Raw genomic sequence first — 27,204 nt, forward strand, 5'->3', positions numbered from 1 at the left:
ACATTCTACCCTTTTATCCCATCATTTCTACACTATATCCCCCTTTTCCCTTCAGAAAGAGATCCTGGAATCTAATTTCCTTTGTTTAGCTTTTTTTCTGACCATTACCAATAACTGCTTGTGCTGGGTGGTGGTGGCACACGCCTTTAATCCCAGCACTCAGGAGGCGGAGGCAGGTGGATTTCTGTGAGTTCCAGGCCAGCCTGGTCCACAAAGCGAGATCCAGGACAGGCACCAAAATGACACAGAGAAACCCTGTCCCCCCAAAAAAAGTTAAAAATCAATGATTACTTGTGACCAATCCCCTAAATGATGACAAACATCAATAACCCACTGAATAACTAAAAACCATCCACCCCACTTCTTCGGAATGTGGGTGTCATGTTCTTTAAACTGTTTTCTGCTGTCTTGGAATGATGATATCTTCAGGGGACCATAAGAAAATTGAAATAATGGTCAAGTCCTGTTAGAGCTAACTATATTTTTTTTGTTTAGTCTCTGTTTGATGGGAAAGTGTAGAGCTTATATGAAAACTTGGTTGGATAGTTTGTGAGGCTGGACTATCTCAGCTAGCAGCTTTGAAGCTCTTATGGATGCAAAATTTTGAGGAAACTGCAACAGAGGCATTCTGAGAGGCTGGATCACCTGGGCTACTTATCTTTATTGGTGTCTTGTCCTTTTTTCCCTGAAAACACACAAACTTTTAAAGGTAATATACATACATGTATATGCGTGTGTATATATATATATATACATACATACATACATACATACACAATTATGTAATGTGTGGTGTGCACAAGTCAGTTAAAGATGATTTTTTTCTTCTGTGTTTGAGTAGGTAAAAGGCATCTGTCAACTTTATAAGTCCATTTGGACTGTATAATCAAACCTCTATCCATGCCATATAAAAGGATGGCATGTAATAATAAAGTCATGAGGACTCTGTAGCCAACAAGATTAATCATGTCTGAACCAGTCTTAGAGCTGCTCCCATGTAGAGGGATCAGCATATACATCATCTGTCCTGTATTCTTTCTTGGTTTCTTTTTTATGTCTGTAACCAAGATTTTCAGGAAGTCTCCCCCAATCAAAGCTGATCTTCACTAATTTTGAAGAGAATCCTAACTTTTTGTTTCCTGTGGAAACAAAGGCATAACTTCTCCCCTAATGTAACATATTTTCTGACTTTCATTTTGAAGTTAAGACCTTTTTTTAATATATAGGTTGGTTTAATGTAGCAGTTTCCATAATCCGATGTCTCTCAGTAGCCTTTGGCTTTTGTACATTAGCATTTAAAAAATTCAAAGTCAATAAAACACCATACAGGATCCAGATGTCCTATGTATTTCCCATACCAGAAGTCCCTTCTATACATTCTGCCTAGCTATTGGCTGTTCAGCTCTTTATTAAACCAATCACAGCAACATATCTTCACACAGTGTACAAATATCCCACAATAATAGATAGATGAGTGTAGAAATACAGTGACAATTTTTATATAACCAGCCCCAAGTCATAATGCCTAGAATCTAGTAAATAACAAATACTCATTTGATGATCAAACAGGCAAAACACAAACCCACATTCTCATTTTCAATTAATTAAAAGATTGATGGATAGATGATAGACAGATAGATAGATAGGTAGATAGATAGATAGATAAGTAGATAGATAGATAGATAGATAGATAGATAGATAGATAGATGAATGAAAAGGGAAAGAGTAGTAAATTCATAGAAACGTAAGTTTTGCATGATGCTAATTTCACTTGGTTTAGGCTTTGTGGCTTGTTTTTGTTTACTTTTTGTTTTGTGGGAGTGGTGGGTATTGGGACAGAGTCTTGCTTCCTAGCGCAGGCTGGCATTGAACCTACAGTCCTCCTATAGAATGCTGGGACTGAAGGCAGGTGCCACAAAGCCCAGTTTAGGCTTGGTTTTTGTTATGAGAACTAGCTCTTGCCTAAATGCTTGATATTTAAGTGTCCACATCTTTTATGGCACAATAAAGATAACATTTAGTAATTGCTTCTTAATTTTCTTCATTGGAAAAATTGTGAACTTAGCACATTGTGTGAACCCTGGGGCTCCTCCTATGTAAATTCCCTGACCTCTCTGAAGTCAGAAACACAGCAAAGGGAAGACAATACTAAAGTTCACCTCAGCTCCAAAATCACCCAAGAGAGTTTTTTTGGCTGGGTGGCTTGAATAGCGTAACTACAGCCAAGAGGTTCAGCACCACGGACAGATCTGGGGCTGGGCTGGGTGTGTTTCCACAGGTCCAGGGATCCAGATTTAAATATATAAAATACAAGCAATACATTAGCACTCTCGATGTAAGCTCAAGACTCCAGGCTGAATACCTGAATTAATGACTCCGAATCTCCATTTAATGAAATATTCAGATTGTGATTACACTCGGCTTCATTAACTGTAATTCTCAGGCTAATGCAATGAGATTTCCTTTCAACTTGTAATTAACTTTATTGAGAATGCTTACAGGGATTTTTAAGGCAGGTTTCCTCAAACCTTACTGTAAATTATTTTAATGTATGTATCATGATATTAAGTATATTACTTATTTTTTGTTGATTGTTAATTTCCAAAGAAGCAAAAGATCAAAATTAATCTCCTCTAGAGAGAAACACCAGGCTGATTGATTGAAGAGAGCCCTCGAACCAGAAAATAGTCTGGATTAAACTCTTGATAGTTGACTCTGAATCCTAGGCTTCCTTTGTCAGACTTGGCATTCTTATTCTTATTTTTCTACCAAAATCATTATGATCCTAATCAAATAAAAGCTCCTTTCTTTATACAATGTGCAATAGAAAAATAAAATCCTTTCAAAAAACATTTCTCTGTGGCTCGAAGTCCTCCCTTCAATCAAAGGCAAACAATACCAAAATGTTCCACTCCGTGCCCCCTCTGTTTTCTTGGAAAGTTGTTGGGGAGTATTTTTCTTACAGAATAAATTTTATCAGTTTCTCGGGGAAGCTGCCCTGGCTCCTCTGTTGCCCCATGTTCTGGGGGGGCTCCTGTTTGCTTCCAGGGTACCCCCAGCAGCCCCCATCATTACTTCCATAGCTTTATCCCCCTCAGAGTCTTGTAAGAGCTGAGAAGATATACAGAAAGCCTCCTCACCCATATTTCTACCTCCCATTGATACGTAGAGGTAATTTTTTAAATGCCAGTTGAAAGTTGATTCAAAGGAAATATTAATTACAGGCAAGTAAACAACTGTCAGAAATATTTGGTGCTCCATAATAAGATTGGTTACTTTATTTAAGTGGGTTTATTTTCAAAGATAAGGATAATTGAATGCTACAATTCTTAGAGGGAATCAATCAGTAAGGTAAAGAAAGACCAAAGAAACATAACCCTGATAAACTGAGCAGCAAGGGCCCCTGGAAAGGCATAAGAAAGGTTGTAGCCAGAGTGTAAGATTTGCACCTCCATATACAAGTTTATGTCCAGAGCCTAAACACCTTGCTGAGTGTCCCTATGACCCTGGGCAGGTCACTCAAAGCCCCTGAGCTGGTTTCTTCATTGATTCTTTGTTGCTGAAATGAACACACCTGGTAGGTGACACGCAAGTGTGTCTGTGTCACTTGTGATTCTTTCGAACCTGTCAATCCCATAGCAAGTGTATCCCCTCCCTTCATCCAACATGAGGACAGAAATGTTCTTACAAAGGAATCATGTCTAAGGACAGGCTTTCCCGGGTATGCAAGGAGCACAAGCTTGGCATCTTTGAAACTCACCCAGGCTTGGGCACTTGGGCTTTACTTACAAATATTCTTACAGCTGGTTGGGAGAGCAGTGCAAAGCTGGTCAGGCAGCATATGTGGACACGTGAGAAGAAAGTTTTGAAAAGAACTTACTTAAGGTGATTTTTGTTTTCCTTTTAGGGCTCTCTCTTAGTTAGGGTTACTGTTGCTGTGATGAAACACCATGGCCAAAGCAACTTAGAAGGAAAGGGTTTATTCAGCTTACACTTCTACATCACAGTTCATCATCAAAGGAAGTCTAGACAGGAATTCAAGCAGGGCAGGAATCTGGAGGCATGAGGTGACTCAAAGGCCATGGACGTGGCTGCTTACTGGTTTGTTCCTTATGACTTGCTCAGCTTGCTTTCTTATAGAGCCCAGGACCATCAGCCCAGGGGTGGCCCCACCCACAATGGGCTGGCTGTCTACCATCAATCACTAGTTAAGAAAATGCCCTACATGTTTTCCTACAGTCCGGTCTTATGGGGGCATTTTCTCAGTTGAGGCTCCCTCCTTGGATGACTCTATCTTGTGTCTAGTTAACATAAAACTAGTTAGTACAGACTCTGTTTCTTTGTTGATAGCACACATTATGTACATGAACAAACATCTCTCTCTCTCTCTCTCTCTCTCTCATACACACACACACACACACACACACACACACACACACACACACACACATATATGCACACACATATTGTGCTGTCAGCCAACACAGAGAATGAAAACAATGTGAACAACTGTCCACTGAATGCATCTCAGTCCACATCATTGCTCTCTAGTGAACAGATAATTGTAGCACCAATAGTTACTCATTTTACAAGCAATAATATCAACAATTGATATTTATATATCCAGACATGCTACACTCCTTATATGGGCTCATAAATTTAATCTTCACAGTAATCTTGTGTGGTAGATATTACTTTATTCCTTTTGTAGAATAGAAAAGAGGTTCAGAAAATTCTATTAACTTTTCTAAGCTTGCACAGCTGGTAAGTGATGAGACAAAGCCCAGGTTCTAGCTGTCCTTCTCTGAAGTGCAGACCCTCCACTTGCTCACTACATAGCCTCAGACTCATGTCATGCTAGACATATTTGATAAGCAGCTTCCCAGTGTCAGAGACTCATCAACAGCACTGACACCAGAGACAAGTATATTTCTCAAGCTAAAGCCACTTGATCACATTTAGCACAAATCACTTTCATTAGCTATTTCACACCAGTGCATGTCCCAGGGCCATTGGAGTCAGATGGAAGCACTGTGCCTTTCCATGGCAGAAAAAATTTTTAGAGTTCAGGAACAAGTTTGTAAATGTGACATCATAAGAGAGTTAAATCCTCACCTGAGTTGGAATGAGCCAAGTTCCTTCAAAGCTTAAAATCCTATGATTCCTCCTTATTGTGCATTCCACTGGGGTTGTTGTTAAGCATGTGCTGAACACTTATGCATGCATTGATACAGCAAGTATCTATGAACATAGTACACTTTCTAAGTACAAAGGAAACAGAGACAACCTGAGCAAGTGCATTCCTGTTCCTCCTCTAATTCCCATGTTCCTGCTTGCAGAATCTGTCCCACCCAGCACTTAAAAGGACCCAAGAATACCTTCTACCTTGGTCAGACAGCTGGTCCCAGAAGACTCACAAACCAGAGACCAACATCTGTGTGCCCCGTACCCCCATCAAGAATGCAGCTGGTGTTGTTCTTATCGTGCTAGCTCAATGTCCTCCTAAGGCTCACATCTGAACACTCTCCAAATGGCGACCCTGTCCGGGGAGGCCGTGGAACCTTAGGGGACTGGCCTAGCTGTCAGAAGGCCTTTGAAAGCTATACCTGCCTTTGTTCCTGCCTCACTCTCTGCCTCCTGGTCCTCCACCCGGTGGACAGCTGCCATACACTACCATCGCTGTGTGTTCCTGCCACCATGGACTGAGCCTCTCTCCATGCTTTCCCTGCAGCACAGCGATGAAACTCTCTGGAGCCACAAGGGAAAAAAATTCGCTCTCTTAAGTCACTTCTGTCAGTATTTTGGTTACACGTATGCAGAAGTCACTAATGCAGCCCCCACTCCTGACACCTGAATCTCCCCAGGAGGCAGCTCACACCATGCACATACCCAGGTGTGAATCCTGGCTTCTCTACTTAGTCACTGCGATGTCACAGACAGATGCTTTAACATTAACTCCTAATTTACACACTTACACTCACGGTGAGAAAGGGACACACTCCATTTGTCACCCAGACACAATGACTTCCAGGATTTTTCCAATTTGTTTCATCTACCATCTCCCACAATTTTCCATTTTTCTGGAATTTAAAAATCTCAGTCAGTCAAAATGTTAAATGAATTCTTTAACTTGCCTCCATCTCAGTTTTCTAACCCATAAACCATGAATAGCAATGCCCACCTACACTGGACAGACATTCACAGAGCTGCTGCTGCAAGCAGACATGGCCCAGTGCTGGGAAGATGACGGTGAACGCACACAGTACTTTCCTCCATGGGTTTTGTTCTGTGTTGCGAGACGGATGGATAAAACAACAAGACAATTTCAGATAGAACAATGTGTTATAAAGAAAATCCTGTGAGATGGGAGCAGTCGATGACTGGAGGCCAGAGATAAGCAAGAAGATCTCGCTGAGGAGACAGTTTAGAATCAGGCATGCCAAGTGAAGAGCCCTAGGAACAATGGGCTTGGGCACAACGCACAGCAGGGACAAGGAGCCAGAGGCAGATGGGCTTGGCTACCTGAGGGTTGCTCTGAGTACGAATGAGTGAACTTAACACTCATAGCACTTAACACAGTGCCTGGCACACAGCAAGTGCTCAGTAGATGTCAAGCCTCTGCAGGAGTCCTCACTACAAGATGGCAAACTGGATGAGGCTCTTTCCTGTGGCACCAAAGGAGCTTTAGCACACCCTTCACAGGGCCCATTCCCAGAGGGACACCCACATGTTCTTCAAACACCTACAACAAGGAGAGATCAAACGGTATTAACCACAGCCCTTGGGCCTCAGTGGGACCCAGTGGTGCAGACCAGTAATCCTAGCTACTACAGAGGATAAGCCAGCAGGATCCCAAGTTTGACAACTATCTGAGTTACATAGTGAGTTTAAGTCCAACCTTGGCAGCTGGGAAAGACCCTGTCTCAAAAAAAAGAAAGAGAGAAAAAGATAGAGGGATCTAAGCACTCAGTGGTAGAGTGCTTGCTTACTATGTGTGATGACATGCATTCAATCCCCCAGCACTAGGGGAGAAAACTGCAGTTCTATTCATTCATTGTTATGCAAACATTACATCATTAAAGCTTTTAAGGCTCAGTTTCCTGTCCTAACAATGACAAAAGTTTTGAGAAGTCAATGTGTTTGAGGATTTACACTGCCATCTGTCCGAGTCACTCAACATTGTACTATATACTTGACTCTTAAACACTGGATTGACCTTCTGCCTGCCCTGGCTGGGGAATCCCCTACTCACTACATATTACAAAAATCTGATAACATCTATGCCAAATTTTCCAAAAGCCAAGGGCAGGACATCCCACCACAACCTTGGTGAACATGGACAAATGAGTGGGCTCAGGGACCAGCATCACTGAGTCTGCTTCTTAGTTTATGAGAGATGTTTGGGAATCTATTTGGGAAGCAGGCTTGATAGAACCAGAACATGAGCCTTTTCTTTGTTGTGGATTCCATGTTTTAAAACATTAGGTCACTACTTGTCCTCAGTATTGGGTAAAATCTCACTTGCTTGGATTATGATGTAAAAATAAATAATAAGTAGTACTAGTAGTAGTAGGGCTGGGGAGATGACCCAGTGGGTAACATGCTTGCTGCACAGACACAAGGATTCAAGTTCAGATTCCCAGCACCCCTGTAAAAACTGGACCTTTAGGATTGTAACATCAGTGCTGGTGGGTAGAAAAAGGAAGATCCCAGGGGGTTACTGGCCTGCCAACCTAGCCAAAATGGAAAGGGCCAGGCTCAATGAGACACCCTGCCTCAAAAAATAAGAAAGAGAGAAGAGGCCATCCAATGTTGATTTCTGGCCTCTATATGCAGATACATGGATAAGCACATCTGCACAAACTCGTGTAACAGAGAAATGATAGATGGACAGACAAATAGATAATAGACAGATAGATGATAGATAGATAGATAGATAGATAGATAGATAGATAGATAGATAGATCATACATACATACATACATACATACATACACACATACATACATACATATGATGATAGATGTGGGTAGGTAGACAGAGACAGAGACAGAGACAGATAGACAGGCAGATAGTGTGAGTACATGAACCAAATGCCAAAGCCGCGCTGCACATGTTTATAGAACGTAAGAGTATATTGCCCCACAGCTCTATACCCAAAAGCACATTTCAGGCAGCAACTGTTTTCATTCCAGCACTGACTGGATGGCTGCTTTCATGTGGGTATTACAAACACTGGAAGACACCCTGTACCTGAGTTAATATTGCTCTCTATCTTCATCACATCAAGCTACAGTGTCACACAACTAAAATTCAGTCACTGAAGGATGCTGTACTAAAGAGGTGGTGGCAACTGGGGTGGATCATGAGATACAAAGAAACCAGAAAAAGTCAAACAACATATAGCTAAGAGGAATTTGCCCATGAAGATTCTTTAATGTCAATAAGGAACCTCAGTGATGTAAGACGCTAACAGAAAAGGTTGGTGAAGAGTGTGCAGAACTCCACGGATAGATCTCTGCAAGTCTTCTGTAAGCAAAACTATCCAAAACATTTTTTATTTTGTTAACACAGCTAAGCTGAGACATGTCCAGCTAGATTGCATCTACAACCCTTCACTCACACCTCCCATCCTGAAGAAGAGTGGACTTCAACAGGAGGTCTCTCTCTGGAAGACAGGAGGTTACAGAGGGGGAGGCAGGGTGCTCTCTGAGGACACAGGACACAATGCAGTTACCCAGAAGGTTTAGAGAGTTTGCAGAAAATCAACATCCCAAATATCACTCAATGTATGGAAAAAAACAGAAACAGCATTTGTTTCTGGGGGGAAAAGCTAGTCCAGCCTTTTACGGCAGAAAAAAATCAACCCTGGGAAATTTACAAAAGAAAACTGGTAACAATGTTCCCACCTTGAAGCTCTCTCCTCAGAGTTCTACCACCTCCTCGCCTTCCAAACACCTGTATTCCTACAGTGCACATTAGCTCTTGTAACATTTGACCCAAACATGAAGGACAGGTCAGGAAGTGAGCTGGCTCTGGGGTTAAGGATGCTGAGAGCTCCTCACAATGGCACAGGATTGTAATCCCAGCACACAGGAGGCTGAGGCAGGAGGATTGCAAGTTCAAGGCAAGCTTGAAACACAAGATAAGATCTTGTTTCACAGAAGGGCAGATAGGAAGGAAGGGAGGGAGGGAGGAGGAAGGGAGGAAGGAAGGAAGGAAGGAAGGAAGGAAGGAAGGAAGAAGGAAGGAAGGAAGGAAAGGGAGAAGAAGGGGGAAGGATGGTGGGGAGGTGAAGAGGAGATGATGAAAGGCTGAGGCAGGAAGATTGCAAGTTCAAGGTAAGCTTGAAACACAAGATAAGATCTTGTTTCACAGAAGGGCAGGAAGGAAGGAAGGGAGGGAGGGAGGGAGGGAGGGAGGGAGGAAGGACGGAAGGAAGGAAAAGGAGAAGAAGGGGGAAGGATGGGGAGGTGAAGGGGAGATGATGAGAGAATTAAAAACAGAGATTGAAGACATCCGTGTTGGCTCAGGACATGCCAAGACCACTTGGGGACAAATCTCAGCACAAGGGACAAAGAACAGGGAATAAGAGACAAAGACAGGAAACATGGGACAAGGGAGAAGGGGAAGCTAACAATGGAGAAGGAGAAGGAGTATTTGTCCCTAAGGGACAAAGGACTGCTCTGGATAGCGAGGAGACAGAAGTGTCCCATATATAAATGGCAGTTTATAAAGGTAAAAGGGAAACTCTGTGTTAGGATGGGGTGTTTAATTTTGATTGAGAATGTTAATTAGGTGAGCCAAAGGGGTCTATTGATTGCTGGATTTCAATACTTTGATAGCTGGACCTTGGTAGTCAGCCTCAGAAGAAGGAAGTGGCCAAATAAGAGAACAGGCCTTGGTGTCTAGCTTTAGGAATGTAATCTAACCATTTTCAGCAAGGCAGAGGGAAGGGGGAGAGAAGGGCAAGGCCTGCCAGAGCCATGATTGCCATGCTCGAGCTGGCCAGGGTCCCTTCAGAGATTAGTTCTTTCTAGAAGCATTGTTGAGCAGAGATGAAAAGAATATGTAGAAAATCAAATCCACAGTCAAATCCAGCAACTTGAATATTAAGTAAAGACCAACCTAAAAATGCACTGACCCTCCTTCCTGGGTTGCAAATGCACGCATCTGTCTTCTCATTTCGCAGTGCTAAGTCACTGAGCTCCCACAATGCCCAGGGAGTGGTTTTATATTCAGTTAGGTGGGTCCTAATTATATAAAGGGCTGGCCTAATTGTCCATTGATCAGATCAGATTCCTCTCCTGTTTGTTCTCCATCAGTCAAAATGGGTTCTGTAACAGCTCAGCTTGTTAAGCCCCTGGTAAGTAATTAATATCAATCGTGTAGTTCTAACTTTTCAGGGAACTCCCAAAATCATCCCATCTTCTGAACATACACATTTTAGGTGACTATAATATATAAAAAGTTTCTATAAATCAATAAAAAGATAAATAATTCATTACAAAAAAGTTCATTCTTACTGATAACTATTATTTTGCATACAATTTATCTTTCTAATGTGAATTCAACTTACAAGGCTACATACTCCCTATTGTTCTCAGTCAAAGGTTCTCAAGAATGCTTTGGGGAGAAGGATTGGGTCAACCTGGCAGAATTAAATGAAAGCAATGTCCAAAGCAGTTCTTGTAAGGATACAATGCTGGTGATGGCACTAGTGGAATTCTCCCCTGGGATTTACCAGGAACATTCTCCTGCATTGTTCTCTTTGATGTCAAAGGCCACAAAGCCAGGCCTGTGAGGCCTGGGATTCCAGCTACAGGAAGATCTAGAGTTCAATGTAAGCCTAGGCTACAGAAAATCTCAAGGGTACCTCAGCATTAGTAAGTGAAATCCTGCTTTCCAAATAAAAAGCAAAAAAAGAAAAAAGAAAGAAAGAAAAACAGTGGGAATGTGGCCACTAATATGATGCCATCCCACCCAAGTTGGCCTAGACCCCACCCCTAGTGTTCAAAAAGATCATCAAAGCACAAATATAGACCCAAAGAAGAACCATACATACATCAAAGTGGCCTCTCATAGAAACCTGAGTACCCAGTCCCTGGACAGACACCTCCCAGCAGTCACTTATCTTCAGCACAACTTTAAACAAAAGTCCCTTGTTTAAGCAGAACTAATTAGCATTCCTTCCCTGACCTTTTGCCTATCAAGCAAGGAAAGCTGGGTAAGTTTGCTGTTCAATGAACAACTCCAGTGTGGTTCAAAATCACCCCTGAGACAGAGACTCTGTGTGAAAACCTGTTAACCAACACTCTCTGTGGCCAGAAACTCCACCCCATGTCTTTGCTCTGATGGCCTCCATTTGCTTACCATTTGGGTTCCTTATATTCCATTACATTCATCAGACTTGGGAAGAGCATATGTTCGCTTCCACCAAAGCAGGATCAGAAACAGCAACTGCTCTGTCACAGTTGCTACCACTTATCTCCAGGGTCTGTGGGTTTCGGACATAAAGTTCCAAATGCTTGTGTATTTTGCACTGCAGTGGGGTGATTTCTAATACCGTATTATAATCCAGTTCACAAATAAATAATATGTAGTTATTTAATATTATGAAACCTGAAACATCCCATTGGATGGCCCATTTTCCTACCCATGTCAATGTCAAATACTGCCATTGCCAACACAGTACAAGAATTTCCAAAACCATGAAAAATTATCATCATAAAATCAGAGAATTCATGTCACCTAGCAATATGAAACTGTCTCAGCAAATAAACAAGCAAGTGCATGGCCCCAAAGCTTCGGCTGTCTTTGGGAACCTCCCATCCGCTATGGTTAGATGCACCCTTCTGACTGCCTGTGTCTGTTGCTTTCAACCATGATTTTCACATTGCTTTGAGGTAGGGTGACCTGAAAACCTAACTGCTAGGAATGACCACCATAGTAATGTGTGTTTGTCAAAATCCAGTTTCATTGTTCCCCAACTCCTAAATAAAGCATCAGCTCCATGGTGTGTGTTGTCTATACAAAGCTTTGGAAGGAAAGGAAACCTGTGGGAATAGAACAGCATCCCCAAGAGTACTCTGTTTCAGGAAGAACAGCTACTAAAACACAATGGTAGAAGCACCTTGCCCCCTTTTCCTGAGAGAATAAGAGAACTGAATTTACTATTGTAGAAGGATGCATATTCATCCCAAACCATGACCAGGACTTAACATCCCCCACTATACACACACATGAGGGGTGTTATATGTTGTCTTTGTGAAGCTCATTTTATGTTTTAAAAGATAAAATTCCAAATGTGTTCCTTGAAAGCAATATGGAACCTAAAAGCAACAACTAGTCAACCTCTGAAGGCAAAACAATTGGTTAACAAGTGACCCAGTCACAATGAACAGGTGGTTCATATAATCCAATCAACATGAACTAATAAGATGGATTATTAGCAGATTAACAACCTAAATCAAACATGATCTCCAAGTAAATAGATCAGCCATGATGAACCAATCAAGTCATCTAGTACTTAATAGAAAACCAACTAAGTGGATCACTATTTAACAGAGAACACAACCAAGTCAACTCTTAAGGTGCCAATTCAGCATCACATCGAACAGAAAAAATTAACGCATCCTTGAGTTGCTCTTCGCTGATCCAAACACACCCCAGAAAATCCCGCCATGTTACCGCTGCCTAGTGGGACTGGAAGTGGCCCATGCACCAGTACTTACGGAGGTTATTTATGGGGGTTCTTGTGTCCATGTTCTCATAATGCTGCACGTGGACGACAATGTTAAGGTCTCTCTCCATGTGGTCAGTGTTGCAGTGGCCCTGTGGCCTCATGACATCCGCAAGGGCTCTGGAGGAACAAAGAACAGACTCTGCTCATTTGCAATATGACAGCACACACCTGCCATGTACCCAGCACTGCCCAATTGGACAAAAGACAAAGCTTCCAGAGAGCTGCCATTCCAGTTAGAGGTAGACAGGAAAACACAGAAGCATAAATCAGAGGTTACAAAGTCACTCTGTGCACAGCTAACTAGTTGTCTACCTGATGGAGCATCTGAGGGCGTTCATGACGAGTTCATGCAGTGTAGCTCCACCACAGAGACTGAATTCTCTCTTTATGCCTAAAACAGATGCCCACACTTCCTACTTAGCAATGGCCTAGTGTCAGTTTGCAGCACAGAGACTTCAGTCAACTTTTTTTTACTAATTTTTTTTCTTTTTAAGAGGCTGAGAACACAGTCCAACTGATATCGATGACCTTCACAGTAAGATGTAAGCTGTGTTTGTACTTAGAACAGAGCAGAGACAACAGTCAGACAGATGTCACACCCTAAAGTCAGACCTACCCACACATCTCCCCTCTTATGTGCACTTAGAGACATGCAAATGCCCTTAAACATGTGTAGTATGGGAGTGTTGTTTGCATGTGAATCCCTCCACATATGTGGTCTTCTTGAACTGCCTCTGGCTTCCCCTTTGTTCAAGCTAGGGGAATGCTGAAGGTCAGTTGATTTCACATCTTGCAAGCAGGAGTGTTCCAGCGTTTTCAGTCCTGTATCTACTTACCTGAAAGGATGGCTGTCTCCACGTGCAACCCTAGTAAGGTAGAAGAACCAACTAGGCACAGGGGTGCCAACTACAAGCATAGAGGTGTTCTGTGAAAACTAGTAGATGCATCTGTTATTACGACAATCCCAGGAACCAACACTTCGATGAATATCTTCATATCGATCCACTCTTGGGCCAGGAAGAGACACACACCTACAAGCCCTGTCTCCATGATTTTAGGGGATACACCCAGACATCCCTAGGCAAGTGGACTCTCGAGATACACACCAAAGGAGACAGAGGAAGGGGAAGCAGATTCCCAAAGCTCAGCAGAGCCTATCTGCTGAAGTCAACCCTGCCATGGCAGTGATGATCACAGCTAGCAGCACCCAGGAACATGATTAAACTGTCTTGATCCATCGGAATCCAGAGGGTTAGAAACCCAGAGCTGGGGTGTATGGGAGGTGCTTTTGAAAGAGCTCCCCAAGCCGGGCGGTGGTGGCACACGCCTTTAATCCCAGCACTCGGGAGGCAGAGCCAGGCGGATCTCTGTGAGTTCGAGGCCAGCCTGGGCTACCAAGTGAGTCCCAGGAAAGGCGCAAAGCTACACAGAGAAACCCTGTCTCGAAAAACCAAAAAAAAAAAAAAAGAAAGAAAGAGCTCCCCATATACTACTATGTGCTCAAGTTCCATTTTATGTTTGTGTTGGAATGATAAGAGGAAGAGAAATGAGGAAGGTTTGATTGTGGTGACAGACTGTGGTAAGAACCAAGGCTAGGGAGAAGTCTGAAGGGAGAGAGACTCAGGGCAGTAAGCCAGAGGCCCATGGGGGCCAGAGGCCAGGATGGAACTCATTGAAAGACAGGAGAATAACAAGAGCTCGCACACATTTGTTCATTCAACAGACGTTTATTGTCTACAGTGTGCCATGCACGACATGAGGCCCTGGGGGTACAGCACTGCACAAGCTGAAAGAGGTCGTGGACTTCTTGGAGCTTACATTCTATGGGAGAGAATAAAAGTAAACATGTTAAATAAAAATAAGCAAGAACTAAAATAAACAAACAAAGAAGGATGCAGCCAATAGAGCCAGGTGCCAAAACAGCATTTTCCATAACAGCCAAAAAGTAGAAACAGTCCAAGTGCCCATCAGCCAATAAGCAGAATGTGGTGTATGAAATGGAATATTACTCAGCCATGAAAAGGAAAAAGGGAGCCCTGACACCAGCTCCAACATGAATTAAACTTGAAAATCTTATGGCCAGTGAAAGAAAGCAAACACAAAAAGGCCTGAGTTTTATGGTTTTGTTTACAGTAAATGTCTCAATAGACAAATCCATAAAGAAAAAGTGCAATCATGGTTGCAGAGTCTGTGTGGGCATTGACTGCTAAGCAGTTAGTGCTTCATTAGACTTAGTGGCTCAGAAGTAAATTAATGGGAGAGATGGGGAGAGATGATAAGACAGCATGCTATGAAGAGGTGAGACTTGAGTGAACAGAGATGTGCTGGTCATGTGATGCCGTAGCTTGGATCTGGACTCAAAGATGCATGTCAAAGGCTCAGTTTCCACCCTGACACTGTGGATGATGGCGAGGACTTTAAGAGTCAGGGATAGTTGGAGATCTTCTGGTCATTGGTGGCATGTCCTCAAAGTACTGTAGGACCTGGTGTCTTCCTTTCTCACTGTTTGGACAGCTGTGCTCCATCACATGCTCCTGCTAAGACATGATGCCTCATCGCCAAGGTCAACAGATTGTGACCTGAAACCTCCAAGGCTGTAAGCCAAAACGAACTTTTTCTCTGTATAAGTTGATTAGTTCAGATGTTTGCTGCAGTAACAGAAAGCTAGCTCGCACACAGGAAGGTGATGGAAATAACATATCAGGCAGGACATACAGAAGAATAGGCAAGCAAGCTAATAAAGCTGTAACAGGGCAAATGGGGGAGGAGGGGAGAACATAGCAAGGGAAAGATTGTCATAACCCATTTTGCAGGGTAAGGAACTGCCCACATGAACTCCGTTACTCACTGAAGGAGTGAGTGGGGTCCCAGTCCTGAATGTCTGAAATCAAAGTTCATGCCCTTTCCTACCTCTGTGCAATAGGCATGGTCTGAAACTCAGGAAGGCTTCAGGGAAGGGGAGTTCTGAGACAGAGGACAGGGCCTTGCAAACCTAACTTGCCTTTTTCACTTCTAAACAGGCTCTTCATCCTCGGCTTCAAAGGATCGCTGAATTCCTCTGGAATTGAATGGAAAATTTGTTTGTGCCTTTTTTTTCTTGAGCAAAGAAGCCATAACTTTCATCAAATTCCCCACAGGTTCACCCCCAAAGCACCAAAATAGTCAAGCTTTCCAGGGACAACAAAGCAAGGGTTTGGAGTGGCAACCTTAAATGTGGCTGGCATAGGTCCCTGTGCAGCTTCAGGGTACTGTGAACTGTGATACTCCAGCCTCAGAGTAACAAGGTAACTGTCTCCCAGAGCTGTCCTTCCCAAGGCATGCAGTGGGACCAAAACCTAGAGATCTCCACATTCTGGATGAAGAGCATCAACAGCATGCTTGGCTCACTGCAGGAAATGCATAAATGGTCTGGGGTGAGAAAGACAATGCCCATGTATGGCTTTTAATCATTAAAATGAGAAAACAATTCCATCCTGTGTGTTGATGCCACTCTCTGCACTGGATCCACACAACAGATGGCAGGAGTCAGGGACTAAAGAACAGGGGAGGCAGCCACCAGAGACACCCTCACCAGGACCCTTACTGCAGCCATATGTGTCCCAAAGGGAAGATAAACAATCAATTATAAACATTAGATCAGGCTGATCATCATGAAGCAGGCATGTGGCTAAATGAAGAGCTCTCCTCTAGAAAAGCACAGGCTGAAGGCAGGGCTGCTAAAGCAAGTAACAGAAACAACATGGCAGGCCAGGCGTGGGGGTGCACACCTGTAACCCAGCAATGGGCATTCCTGCTGAAGCAGGGATATGGTAACTGTGAAGCTACCCTGGGTTACATGGGGGAGTTCAAGGCCAGCCTAGGCTACATAGTGAGTTCAAGGCCAGCCTAGGCTACATAGTGAGTCCCTAATGAGAAACAGAACAGGGAAAAGGGTTGAGAAGAAAGAGAGAAGGGAGATGGGAGAGGGAAGGGAAGGAGAGAGGGAAGGGAAACAAGATGAATGAGATAGATGGAAAGAGAGGAAGATAGAGAGGAGAGAAGAGGGAAAAAAAGGAAGAGGAGGAGAGAACTCTGCTCTCCATTAGCTGTTTATAAAGTTAAAACAGGATTGGTCTATCAGATCCAAACAAAGTCATCCAAAAAAAATCAAAACTCTCAAGAAGAACATTCAAAGCATGGATTTATTTGTGTGTGAGAAACATCATCCTTAGTACACACAATGCCTTGGAATTGTAACTAGTGGAAGCAGGAAGACATCACAACTAACTACAGACTTCAAATAATGTTTATTTTTCCACCTTCTACACAATACAAAACTTGTCTTATGCATGCTTTACAATACACTTTATATTTGTTCATAGGTCCTGGCATATACTAATTAACAAAATGAGCATATTATGTGGTACATACTGAAACATTTTTAAGTATGGATGTGTCAAAACCTGTAATGAATCAGTGGAAAGGACCTTCTATTCATCCCGACAAAACAAACCAACACTTCAGGGTTTGACACATGATTCTGGTGTCTGTTCAGCTTCAGTGTGATTGTAGAAGACACAAGATTATCTGGAAATCTTGCTAAAGTGAAAATTCTGATTCAATGACTAAGATATGACCTAATATTTTAAAGGTCCTTAAACCAGCCGATGAGCATCAAGCTGCTACAGGTACTGACGCTCTAAGCACTATAGTAATTTGGCCATATTGTGTCATGATGTTTGACGAAACTGTTTTCTGGGTGCCTCTGAGAGAGTGCTTTTGGATGAGATAAACATGGAATTGGTAAAGTGAGGAAGGTAGATTTCCCATTGTAATGTAAGGCCTTATTCAGTTATTTGAGGGTCTGAATTAAGTAAAGGATTGACCCTCCCCCAACCAACAGAATTCTCCTGCCAGACGGCCATGGAACTTGAGCATTGGTCCTTTCTGGTTTTGGAGCATCCTCTCTGTCAGCCTTCAGGCTTGACCTGAGATAGTAGGTTGGAAAATTTTGGACTTGATAGTTTTATATAATAAAGCTTTTAATATATTGATTCTGTTTCCTGGATCATCCTGTCTCACTAGGGTCCCTCACAGAAGCAGCCACACTTAGACTCCTTTGCCTCCCTACCCCTGACACACATACACTCTTAACCAAGTTTGTAACAGTTGGGTTGACATATTATCTTTGAGGTTGAAAAATGATTGAATATTGGCAATTTGCAAGCTTCAGCTTAGTATAAATTTTCTTGTACATTTCATTGTGTCTGATCTGTCCCTCCAATATGTGACTAACAGCTCTGTGAGGGAAAGAATTGCATCTGTGTCTGTCACTGTCCTCTCATAGTTCTAGCTCATTGTTGGCCAGAAAGTAGATATTCAATAAGTTATCTATTAGATGGATGGAGAATGAATATATGAATAGATGGATGGAAGGCGAATATATGTATGTATGTGTGTATGGATGGATGGATGGATGAATATATAGATTAATAAATGAGTGGGTGGAAAGATGAATGGATAATGAATGGATGGATGGATAAATGGATGGATGGATGAATGAGTGGATGGATGATGGATGGGTGGATGGATGGATGGATGGATATATGAATGGATGGATGGATAAATGGACAGATGGATAGAAAGATGAATAGATGGATGAACAGAGGGATGGATGGATAGAAGAATGGACAGATGGATGGATGGATAAATGAATGGGTAAATGGATGGATGCATGGATATTTGAATAGGTGAATGGATAAATGGATGGGTGATATATAGATGAACAGATAAATGAATTAATGGGTGGATAGATAGATGGATGGATGGGTGGGTGAATTGATGGATATATGAATGGATGGATGATAGATGAATGGGTAAATGGATGGATGATAGATGAATGTATGGATGGACAGATAGATGAATGGATGGATGGATAGATGGATGGATGGATGGATGGATGGATAGATGGGGTGGGTTATGCCATGTAAAACAGAATGCCAGAAACAGAACTCTCTATATTAGGGACTCAGGACAAAGTTATGGGATGTTTGTCCTTGCATTCTTTATTGTGGATGATAATGAAAAGAGACAGATAATAAACCAATCAACTGATAAATCAGTAACTTGCTTTGAGACCATGCTACAAAGGGAAGAAAACAACACTGAGCACTAATCTGGAGTATGTGGAAGAGTGGGGAAGCTGAGCATGAGAGGTCAGAGGGCTTCCTGGAGAAGGCAATATATATAGCTGGAACCTGAAGGTGAGTGAGGACATGCCACTTGAGATCTAATGGGAGCGTGAGCCAAAGAAACAGCTCCGAGATGAGAATGAGGGTGACTTGTCTGTGGGACAAAATGAAAACATAATATCACTTTTCTTTCTGAAAGAAAGCAAATATAAGATGCCAATGTTTCCAAACAGAGAGCCAGTCCCAGTATCTTGCCTGAAAGCCCCCAGGAGTCTAAGTCAAAACTTAGGAGAAGATTTGTTCTTTGCTTGTTTGGTTTTGGTTGGTATATTTTGTTTTGAGACAAGGTCTCATGAATTAGAGGCTGGCCTTAAATTTCCTATGTAGCTAAGGGTGACCCAGAACCATTGGTTCTCCTGCCACCCCACCCCATCTCCAGAGTACAGTTGTGCACTACCATGCCTGGTTTTATGCAATGATGGGGCTCAAACCCAGGGCTTTATGCATGCTAGGCAAGTATTCTACCAACAAAGCCATAGTCCAAACTCATGTCCTGAGTTTTAAACACATCAGTGGGCTTCCTGAGCACCACCTCATGCCCAAGAAACTTCATTCATTGTTCAGAGCACAAGGACAATGGTCACAATCAAAGTTTCTAGAGTGGTAGTTACACCAGTGCAAACAAATATCAAAGCTTATCAAACTCTACAATTAAAATGTGTGCATTTGACTAAGTAAGTTATGCTCTGTAAAGCTGATTTCAGTCCCTAAAGAGAAGCAAACGTGTCCTGCAAGAAAAATAGAGACTTCTGTGGTCAACACCCACGGGCTTCTCCAGCTTGGGAAGCACTGAAATAACCACAGATGTGCAGAAAGGTGGGCAAGCAGGAGGGGTGTGGCCACAGGAAAGGCCAATAGAAGGGGGCATTTGCCACTTGATGTCATATCTTTGCAAAGGACGATGGCTCTTCTAACTCATTTTTGAAAATCACACAGGACACTGCTATGTCATTTGCCCACATGGATTTATTTTTTTCTAGCTTGGATTTTTTATTCTGTTTGAAGGTGGAGAAAACAACATGTGTTTCCTACTGACTTCAAGGGGAGAGAGCGTCAAATATAAACTTCTGCCCTCAAGGTTGCTTCCCCAACATTTCCACCAAAAAATCTAACCCTCCCTGGGCAGGTACATAAAACCTGTCTAGATGTAATCTCAAACTGACTCTCAGAACAGGCCCTGGTGCACGGTGTTTTGGGGTGGGGTCATTGAGCACTTCTTTGGGATATGAGAAAACTAGAGGTCCCGTGGGTCCATACTCCAGTGCAGTGCAGCCTAGCAGCCAAGGACCTGGCCCCTGCTTCAGACTGTCTGGGTTTGAAGTCAGACTCCTCTAGCTCACTGGGTGCTTCTTCACCCTCTTGGAAAGCAATCTGTGCCTCCGTAAACGGCAGACTGTCATAGAAGCTACCTTGTGGGGGAGGGGTGTGAAATTAAATGAAAATTTACACATAAGCTTGTGGCAAAATTGCAAATCTAACACGGGTTCTTCGACATCCCCCAGATAGCACTTTGCAGTACATTTCATCTAGTCATACACAAGCCATCCCTCCTGTTCAGAGGCTGCCAGATTCACTGATCAGATGGAAACGCAAACCCAGAGAGGTTAGGAGACTTAGCCACTGCCACAGAATACAGACTGGTCACTGAGGTCCAAGATGCAATGTCACCCCCTTCAGTGGACAAGGGAAAGGAATTCCAGTAAGAAGGATGCTGGGTAGTGACTCTAGACAGGCTCTCTGTTAATCACTGTCTGCTCCTCTGTGAATTCTCAACCTTCAGATAAGAACTGGAGTCTCAGAGAGGTGATGCAACCTTCTCAAGGTCACACAAATATTAAGAGACTTCACTAGATCTGCTGGGAGCACGTGCCATTCACACAGGCCTTCTGATTCTCCAGGTTTACAGGTGATGTGATAAAGTAAGTTGGAAGGGCTCTCTAAAGGGGATAGTCACCACCCAGCCATAGTACTGCTACATGAAAACTGCAGGTATGGTGTTACCAGATCTCCCAAAGTGGCCAGAGGAATTAGAAATTGGAATTCTCTGAGAAATCCCGCTTTTCAGTACTAGCTACTGACTTGGAGTTGGTTTTAAAATAGTATGAATATTAGGGGCCGAAGAGATTTCACAGCCAAATACAATACCTCTTTACCAGATCCAGACTTAAAGCCAAACTCTGAAGGGTGTTTGGGATAAGAAGGAGACTTTAATATGATTGGACATATAATGTGTGGCATTTTTGTTCTCTTTCTAAGTTACGATCGTGGGGAAATTGTGTGGGGAATCGAAATTGTGTGGGGAAATGCTCTTGGTCTTAGGAGACCCATGCTGCAAGTATGTGGGGACTGAATTCTCTGTCTGCAACTTATTTTCAAATGGTTCAGCTGAAGGGGGACAAGAGAGGAAGGGAGAGAAGGAAGGGCAGGAGGGAGGAAGAAGGAAGAAATGGAGGGAGGGAGGGAGAGGAGGAAGAGGAGGGAAGTGGGGAGATGAATGGAAGGGGGATAAAGGTAAAAAGAAATAGAAAGCATGACATGAAGCAAATTTGACAAAACTGCAAAGCTAGTTTAATTAAGATTAGTGGTTTTCAGTGGGGGATTTTACTCCTCCATGTCACCTGACAGTGTCTAGTGGCATTTTTTATTATCATGGCATGTGTAAGAGGTATCTTCTACTCAGTGGGTAGAGGTCAAGGATGCTGCCAAACACCCTACAATGTGCAAGGCAGTTCCCACCACAGGGGTTCCTATCCAGTCCTGATAAATAGTGCCAAGGATGACAGGCTGTGATCAAGCAAAGGATGTCCTGCAGTTCCTTGTATTCTCAAGGTTTTTGAATGTTTAAATTTTCTCATTGTAGAAACTTATGGTGGCACACACCTATAAACCCATTCCCTGGGAATCTGGGGTGAGAAGGCCATGAATTGGGGACCAACCTGGGCCACACAGTCAGACTCTGTCTTGAAACAATACACAGAAAACTTTCAAGATGCATAAGTAGTAACACCCTGCAAACCAAACAATATCTACCCAGGAGCTTTGAATGGCCATAGTCAGCCACCATTGCAGTCACTTCTTCCAGAAGCAGTGGCTGCCTGTGGCTGCTCTCATGATGCTGCAGAGCTGTGTCCACAGTTCTCATCCCCCTTCCCTCCCTCTCCCCTTCTAGAGTGCTGTATGTTTGTTGGGGGAGAGGGGTGCACTTGACTGGGGGGCATGTGGAAGCCAGAGGTGAATGTCTGAATACCCTCTTTTATTCTCTGCATCTTACATTTGTGGACAGGGTCTCTCACTGAACCTGGAGCTCACCAATTGGTTAGACTGGCTAGGCAGCGAGGCCCTGGGATCTACCTGTCTCCACCTTTAGCACTAGGGTTACAGACGTTCACCACAGTGCTTGGCTTTTCCTGTGTGTGCTGGGATTTGAACCAGGTCCTCATGCTTGCACAGCAAGCACTCTTCCCCACTGAACCATCTCCCTAGTCCCTGCATTTGTACAGTCCTTACAAGATGGCATGGGTTCTCCCCACCCTTCCTGGTGGCTGTCCTCTTTCTTTTCCACCCTCACTTGCCCAGAGGGAAGCAGGCCATATGCCAAAAACTCCAAATGTGCATTCTGACATGCTGGGGGGCCTCCACTAGAAAACACAAGTTTCCTCATCACAGGATAAAGTGTGCAGAGGACACCACCACCTGAATGTCCTTGACAAGGTGCTTCCCAGGCAAAATGAGAACAAACCCATGTCTGCATCCTGCAGCTCCTGACAGACACTAAGAGGCTGTGGCTGGCAGGTTAATTTCACCTGGAATGTGCCTCACCTCAGAACAGCCTCTTTGTTCCTAAGCTTGGTGCACTGGTCCCTGCTGGAGGATCTCTTAGCACCATCAGGCAAAAGCTAATGAGCCATTGCCACACTAGGCTCCGAATGATTAAGTACATAAGCAGCATGTGATGCATTCGGAGGGACCTGGGGCAGCCTGGTGCCGTAGGAAGGTTACACAAGTAGAGAGAACAAGCTAGAGTGCAAACAGAGTCACACTGTTCTCTGCTCTTCTCTTGGATTAACTCTGCACCTCCCACCTTTGTAAAATATTTCCAAACTCAAGGCCAGTATTTCTCCCAGACCTCATATTCACTGAAAGAGGCTGCTAAAGAAGATGTCTCGGTCCCACTCCAAACATTTTGACTTCCAATCTCCAAAGCAAGAACTTAAAAGTTGGCACCTTGGGAAGATACCCAGATTTTGAAACTGGACCTAAAACATATGCCTCAGGTGCAAGTGAGTTCGACCCAGCATGACTATGCACGGCACAACTTTCTCCTAATTGTGTGACTTTGATCAAGGCCTCTGCACCTGTGCATTCTCCTATGTGAACAGGGAATTAAAGTAATAGCTGTCTCATAGGCTAGTTGTGAGAACTGAGTTTTCACACACACACACACACACACACACACACACACCTCACAGCCCCTGGCACCCAGCCCTGTGCTCAGCAGGTGTTCATTCTTTTTCCTTCAGAGTGTTTGGCTGAGCATTAGAATCACCTAGAGAGCTTTGCCAGCCCAATAGTACTTGGCTTGCACCCCACATTCTAATTTAAAGTCAAAGGTTGCTCCCGGAGGCAACAGGGATGTTAAGCAATACAGGTGGTCTCAACAGCAGCAAGCTGGAAAAGCACACCTAAGAAGCTGTCAGGAACACAATCAAGTCTTCTCCCTTCCCGAAGCCAGGCACTCACTGCATTCTAGAACCCCAAATGTTTCCAGGGAGAGCCTGAGTTAAGGTGCTGCTATTCCAGCACTGAGTACTCCTGGATGTTGCCTCTAAACAGACCTTGCCAAGAACTTGCAGGAAAACTCCAGTCACTTCCTCCAGAAGAGCTGCCTGAGAGGAGGGGTTAGGACAGGGAAATGAGGTCCCACTGAGGCCCTGGGTATCAGTGGAGGACTGGTTTGTCCAGAGCACCCAATGTAAGGGAGCTTCAAGCTGTAGCACAGATCTCTCCCACAGATATGCAACCAAATCCCAAAAAGGGAGTCTTGAGAACTTAGCAAAAAGGCATGGTGGAGATTTCAGTCCCAGTTAAGGTGTCAGCCAGGCAGCCTACCTGTGTCTGAGTACTAATCCCTACATAGCGATACACTTGTCACAGACCTGCATCCATTCTCACCCTCACCCTAACACTGACATGGAGACTTCCCTGGATAGTACTCTCCTTAAGCGAACCCACCTGGAAGCTTAGTTGACAGGGCACCTTGGGGTAGCCGGAGGTAGCTGGGTCAGTGCTGGCCAGTCCTGGTATCCTGGACCCCCTGGGAGCATACTTTTGTGCCCCCAAACCTCACCATCTAGTAGACCTTTCCATTAACCCAAACGGATCAGAACTCCCCACCTTCCCCTCCAAACTCCTTCTCTCTGGGAAAAGAAAGATCCATTGGATACTCTTCCACATATAAATAGAGAATAATTACTAGTGAGGTGGTGATGTTCCTTTGCCTATTTTTGGTGGGTCTCTTTGTTCAGATTTTTAGGCATGAACATGGATCGCATGCACGTGCGTGCGCGAACACACACACACACACACACACACACACACACACACACGCGACCCCAGTGCAAGGTGGGGGTGGGAGTAGATTGGAGGGTGAAGAGAACATGGTGACTTCAATGCCCCGATGCAAAGTCGGCTTTTGCTCCAGCCATCCCGCTGTCAGCTGGCCCGTGCCCATTCTCCTTTCATCTCTCTTGCCCAGACCTCACACTAACCCCTCATCTTTCCCCGGGTTCTGGGCTCAAGTCTGAATCCTTCTCCTCCAAAGTTACTGAGTTCTGGGAATCAATTTAGACACTTGGGAAAGGGGTTAAACAAAAGGCAAATAGCTCTCCATTAATCCCCAAATGCTTTCTCTCCCATCTGCTGCGACTTTGCCAGTGTTGGGTCTTGCATAATAAAGCAAAAGGCAAAGTTGACGAATCAAGGTGCTTGGAAGGTGGAGGGTGGCCTTGGAGTCAGCTCCAACCCAGGCAAGGGGCGCAGCGCTGTGATGGCCGCAGCAGAAAGATAGATGGTGAAGGAGAAAAGGACCAAGGGGAAAGATGAGGTTCTAATCAAGGGCCATCAAAGCTCTGGGAAAGCACAGCGGCTCCAAGGAGGCTTTTGTTCTCACCCCCTCCACCACGCTCCCTCTCCTTTGCTTCATTTTCGCTAGTGTACGAGTTGCAGGAGGCACGCACTCCTTTCCTCCCTCCCTCCATCACACACGCGCACAAGGGATCACACACGCCCCCCCCCTTCAAGTTCGCCTGCCTCTGTTTACCTAGAGAGGAGCATCTAGAATCAATGGATCCTCTTCCCCAAAACCCAAGAGTTTGGAGACCCGGCTGTGTGTCTCAAGCCCCATCACCATCTCTGGTGAGAGGGGACAGCAGGTGGGCGAGGGAGAAAGAGACCCTCCCCTTTCATACTCGGCGTTCACCCCCACCTGTACTGAGCCCAGTGCCTCTGTTCCATACTGCAAGCGAAAGTTGTTGTCCTGGGTGACATTCCCCCAATCGGAAACGTTGGGGTGGGGGGAACCATGGCTAGGGATGCTGGGGATGGGAGGGAAAGGAAAGTAGACGCAGAGAGGAGGGCGAAGGGGAGGCAGCCCACCTGGACATGTGTTCCCTTTGGGGCCGGTGCGCTTTCTCCAGCCCCAGCTTGGTGAAGATGCCCACCAGCACCATGACAGCCACCACCCCGCAGATGATGTAGACGATCAGATTAGTCTTGTCCTTGGTGGGGTCGTGCAGGGGGTCATCCTTACGCGCTGGGGGCTTGCCGGTGTTGAGCCAGAGCGGTGTGTCGTAGTTGGTACAGGTGCTCTGGTTCAATCGCCGCTTCTTAAACGTGCAGCAGAACCGGAAGCCACAAGTCCCGCAGCAGAAGATGAAGTCGCCCGAGCTGCAGTTGAACGGCGGGTCCCACTGGCCCATGACATCGAAGTAGCCCCGACAGGAGTCCGGCGTGGGCGCCCGAGTCGGCGGTGCGTCCGAGCCCCCGACGCCCTCGCCGGCCTCTCCGGAGGCGGCCCCGGAGCGGTTACCCCCTGTGAGCAGCAACACGCCGCCCAGTTGCGCCAGCTGCCCGTGCCCAGCTCTCTCCTGCGCCCGGCATACGCGGGCGCACAGCTCGGTGAGGAAGCAGCCGAGGAGTAGCCGGAGGACTCGGCGCATCGTGTCTCCCAGCCCGGGCTGGAGCGCTCGGCCGCTGCTGGAGCCGCTGCCGCCGCCTCTGGACGCGCGGCCGAAGCTGCCGAGGCTGCTGGCGGGGGCTGCGGGCCGCCGCTGGCCGCACATGCAGGGAGGCGGCGCGGGGCGCTCAGTGGTCGGCGGCCACTGCGCTCGGCTCAGCCTGCGTTCGCCTCCAGCGCAACGCGCGCCGAGGAAGGGGGCTGGCCGGGGAGGAGCGCGCCGAGGCCGGGCGGGGACGAAACAAGAGCGGAGGCCAGCGCTGGGTGCAGGTCCTGCGGGCCACCGGGGGAGGCGGGGGCGGAGAACCGGGGAGAGTCGGTGTGTCGGTAACTCCCCTCCGCCCGCCGCCCGGGACTCGGCTCCCACGTCCGCTGGCTCGCAGGATGCTCTTCACCTCTCCAGCTCGCCAAGTGCGCTGGAGAGAGCGAAGCGACACTTGTGGAATGAAGGGAGGGCCAGAGGAAAGGGGGAAGGGGAGGAGGGCGGGTAGAGCAGGCGTGAGCGGGCGGGCGCGAGCTCGAAAGGGGCGGGGGCGCGGGGAGAGGTGACTCGGGCGGGCGGGGGCGAGCGGGGGGCGTGCAGAGAGTGCTCTAGTAGGAGCAGTGAGCTCCGTAGCCGCCAGGTTCGGAAGAGCAGCCCGGATTTCCCTGCAGGTGGAGAGAACCGTGGCCGGGACCTCTGGCACCCTCTGGGGAGAAAGGTGCGGCTCACCCCTAGCAAGGGCTTAGAGGTGGCTCCGCCCGCGGCTTCCCCCCCACCCCAAAGGTGCGTGCGCAGGAGCTGCGGTTGCAATCTGTCGATCATGCAAGGGGTGACTCGGGGAGAATCGGGACAGACTAGATGGCTTGCACACTCCAAGACACACTAGATGCAGTGTAGATAGGATTGTCCTCGGCCTCCCGGGAGGGCAGGGACCACCTTGCCCTTCCTGTGGATGCGCCCTTCTGCCTGGCGCGAGTCCCTTGACAGAGAAGACAGAGGTTGAACTGGGAAG

At 45.4% G+C, this 27,204-nt stretch overlaps 1 protein-coding gene across 2 annotated transcripts in view; it reads right to left on the reverse strand.

Moving 5' to 3' along the window:
• The window catches only part of Shisa9 (shisa family member 9), a 311,270-nt gene extending 285,078 nt beyond the window's left edge, over positions 1–26,192 (reverse strand). For both annotated transcript variants that reach the window (XM_059269970.1, XM_059269969.1), the window contains exons 1-2: positions 25,630–26,192; positions 12,735–12,862 (exon numbers count right to left, since the gene is read on the reverse strand). In XM_059269970.1, the coding sequence (XP_059125953.1) occupies positions 12,735–12,862; positions 25,630–26,192 (691 nt within the window). The remainder of the gene's footprint in view (positions 1–12,734; positions 12,863–25,629) is intronic.
• Between the last annotated feature and the right edge of the window lie 1,012 nt (positions 26,193–27,204).

This window comes from Peromyscus eremicus, chromosome 8a, assembly GCF_949786415.1.
Source record: "Peromyscus eremicus chromosome 8a, PerEre_H2_v1, whole genome shotgun sequence".
Classification (NCBI taxonomy): Eukaryota; Metazoa; Chordata; class Mammalia; order Rodentia; family Cricetidae; genus Peromyscus; species Peromyscus eremicus.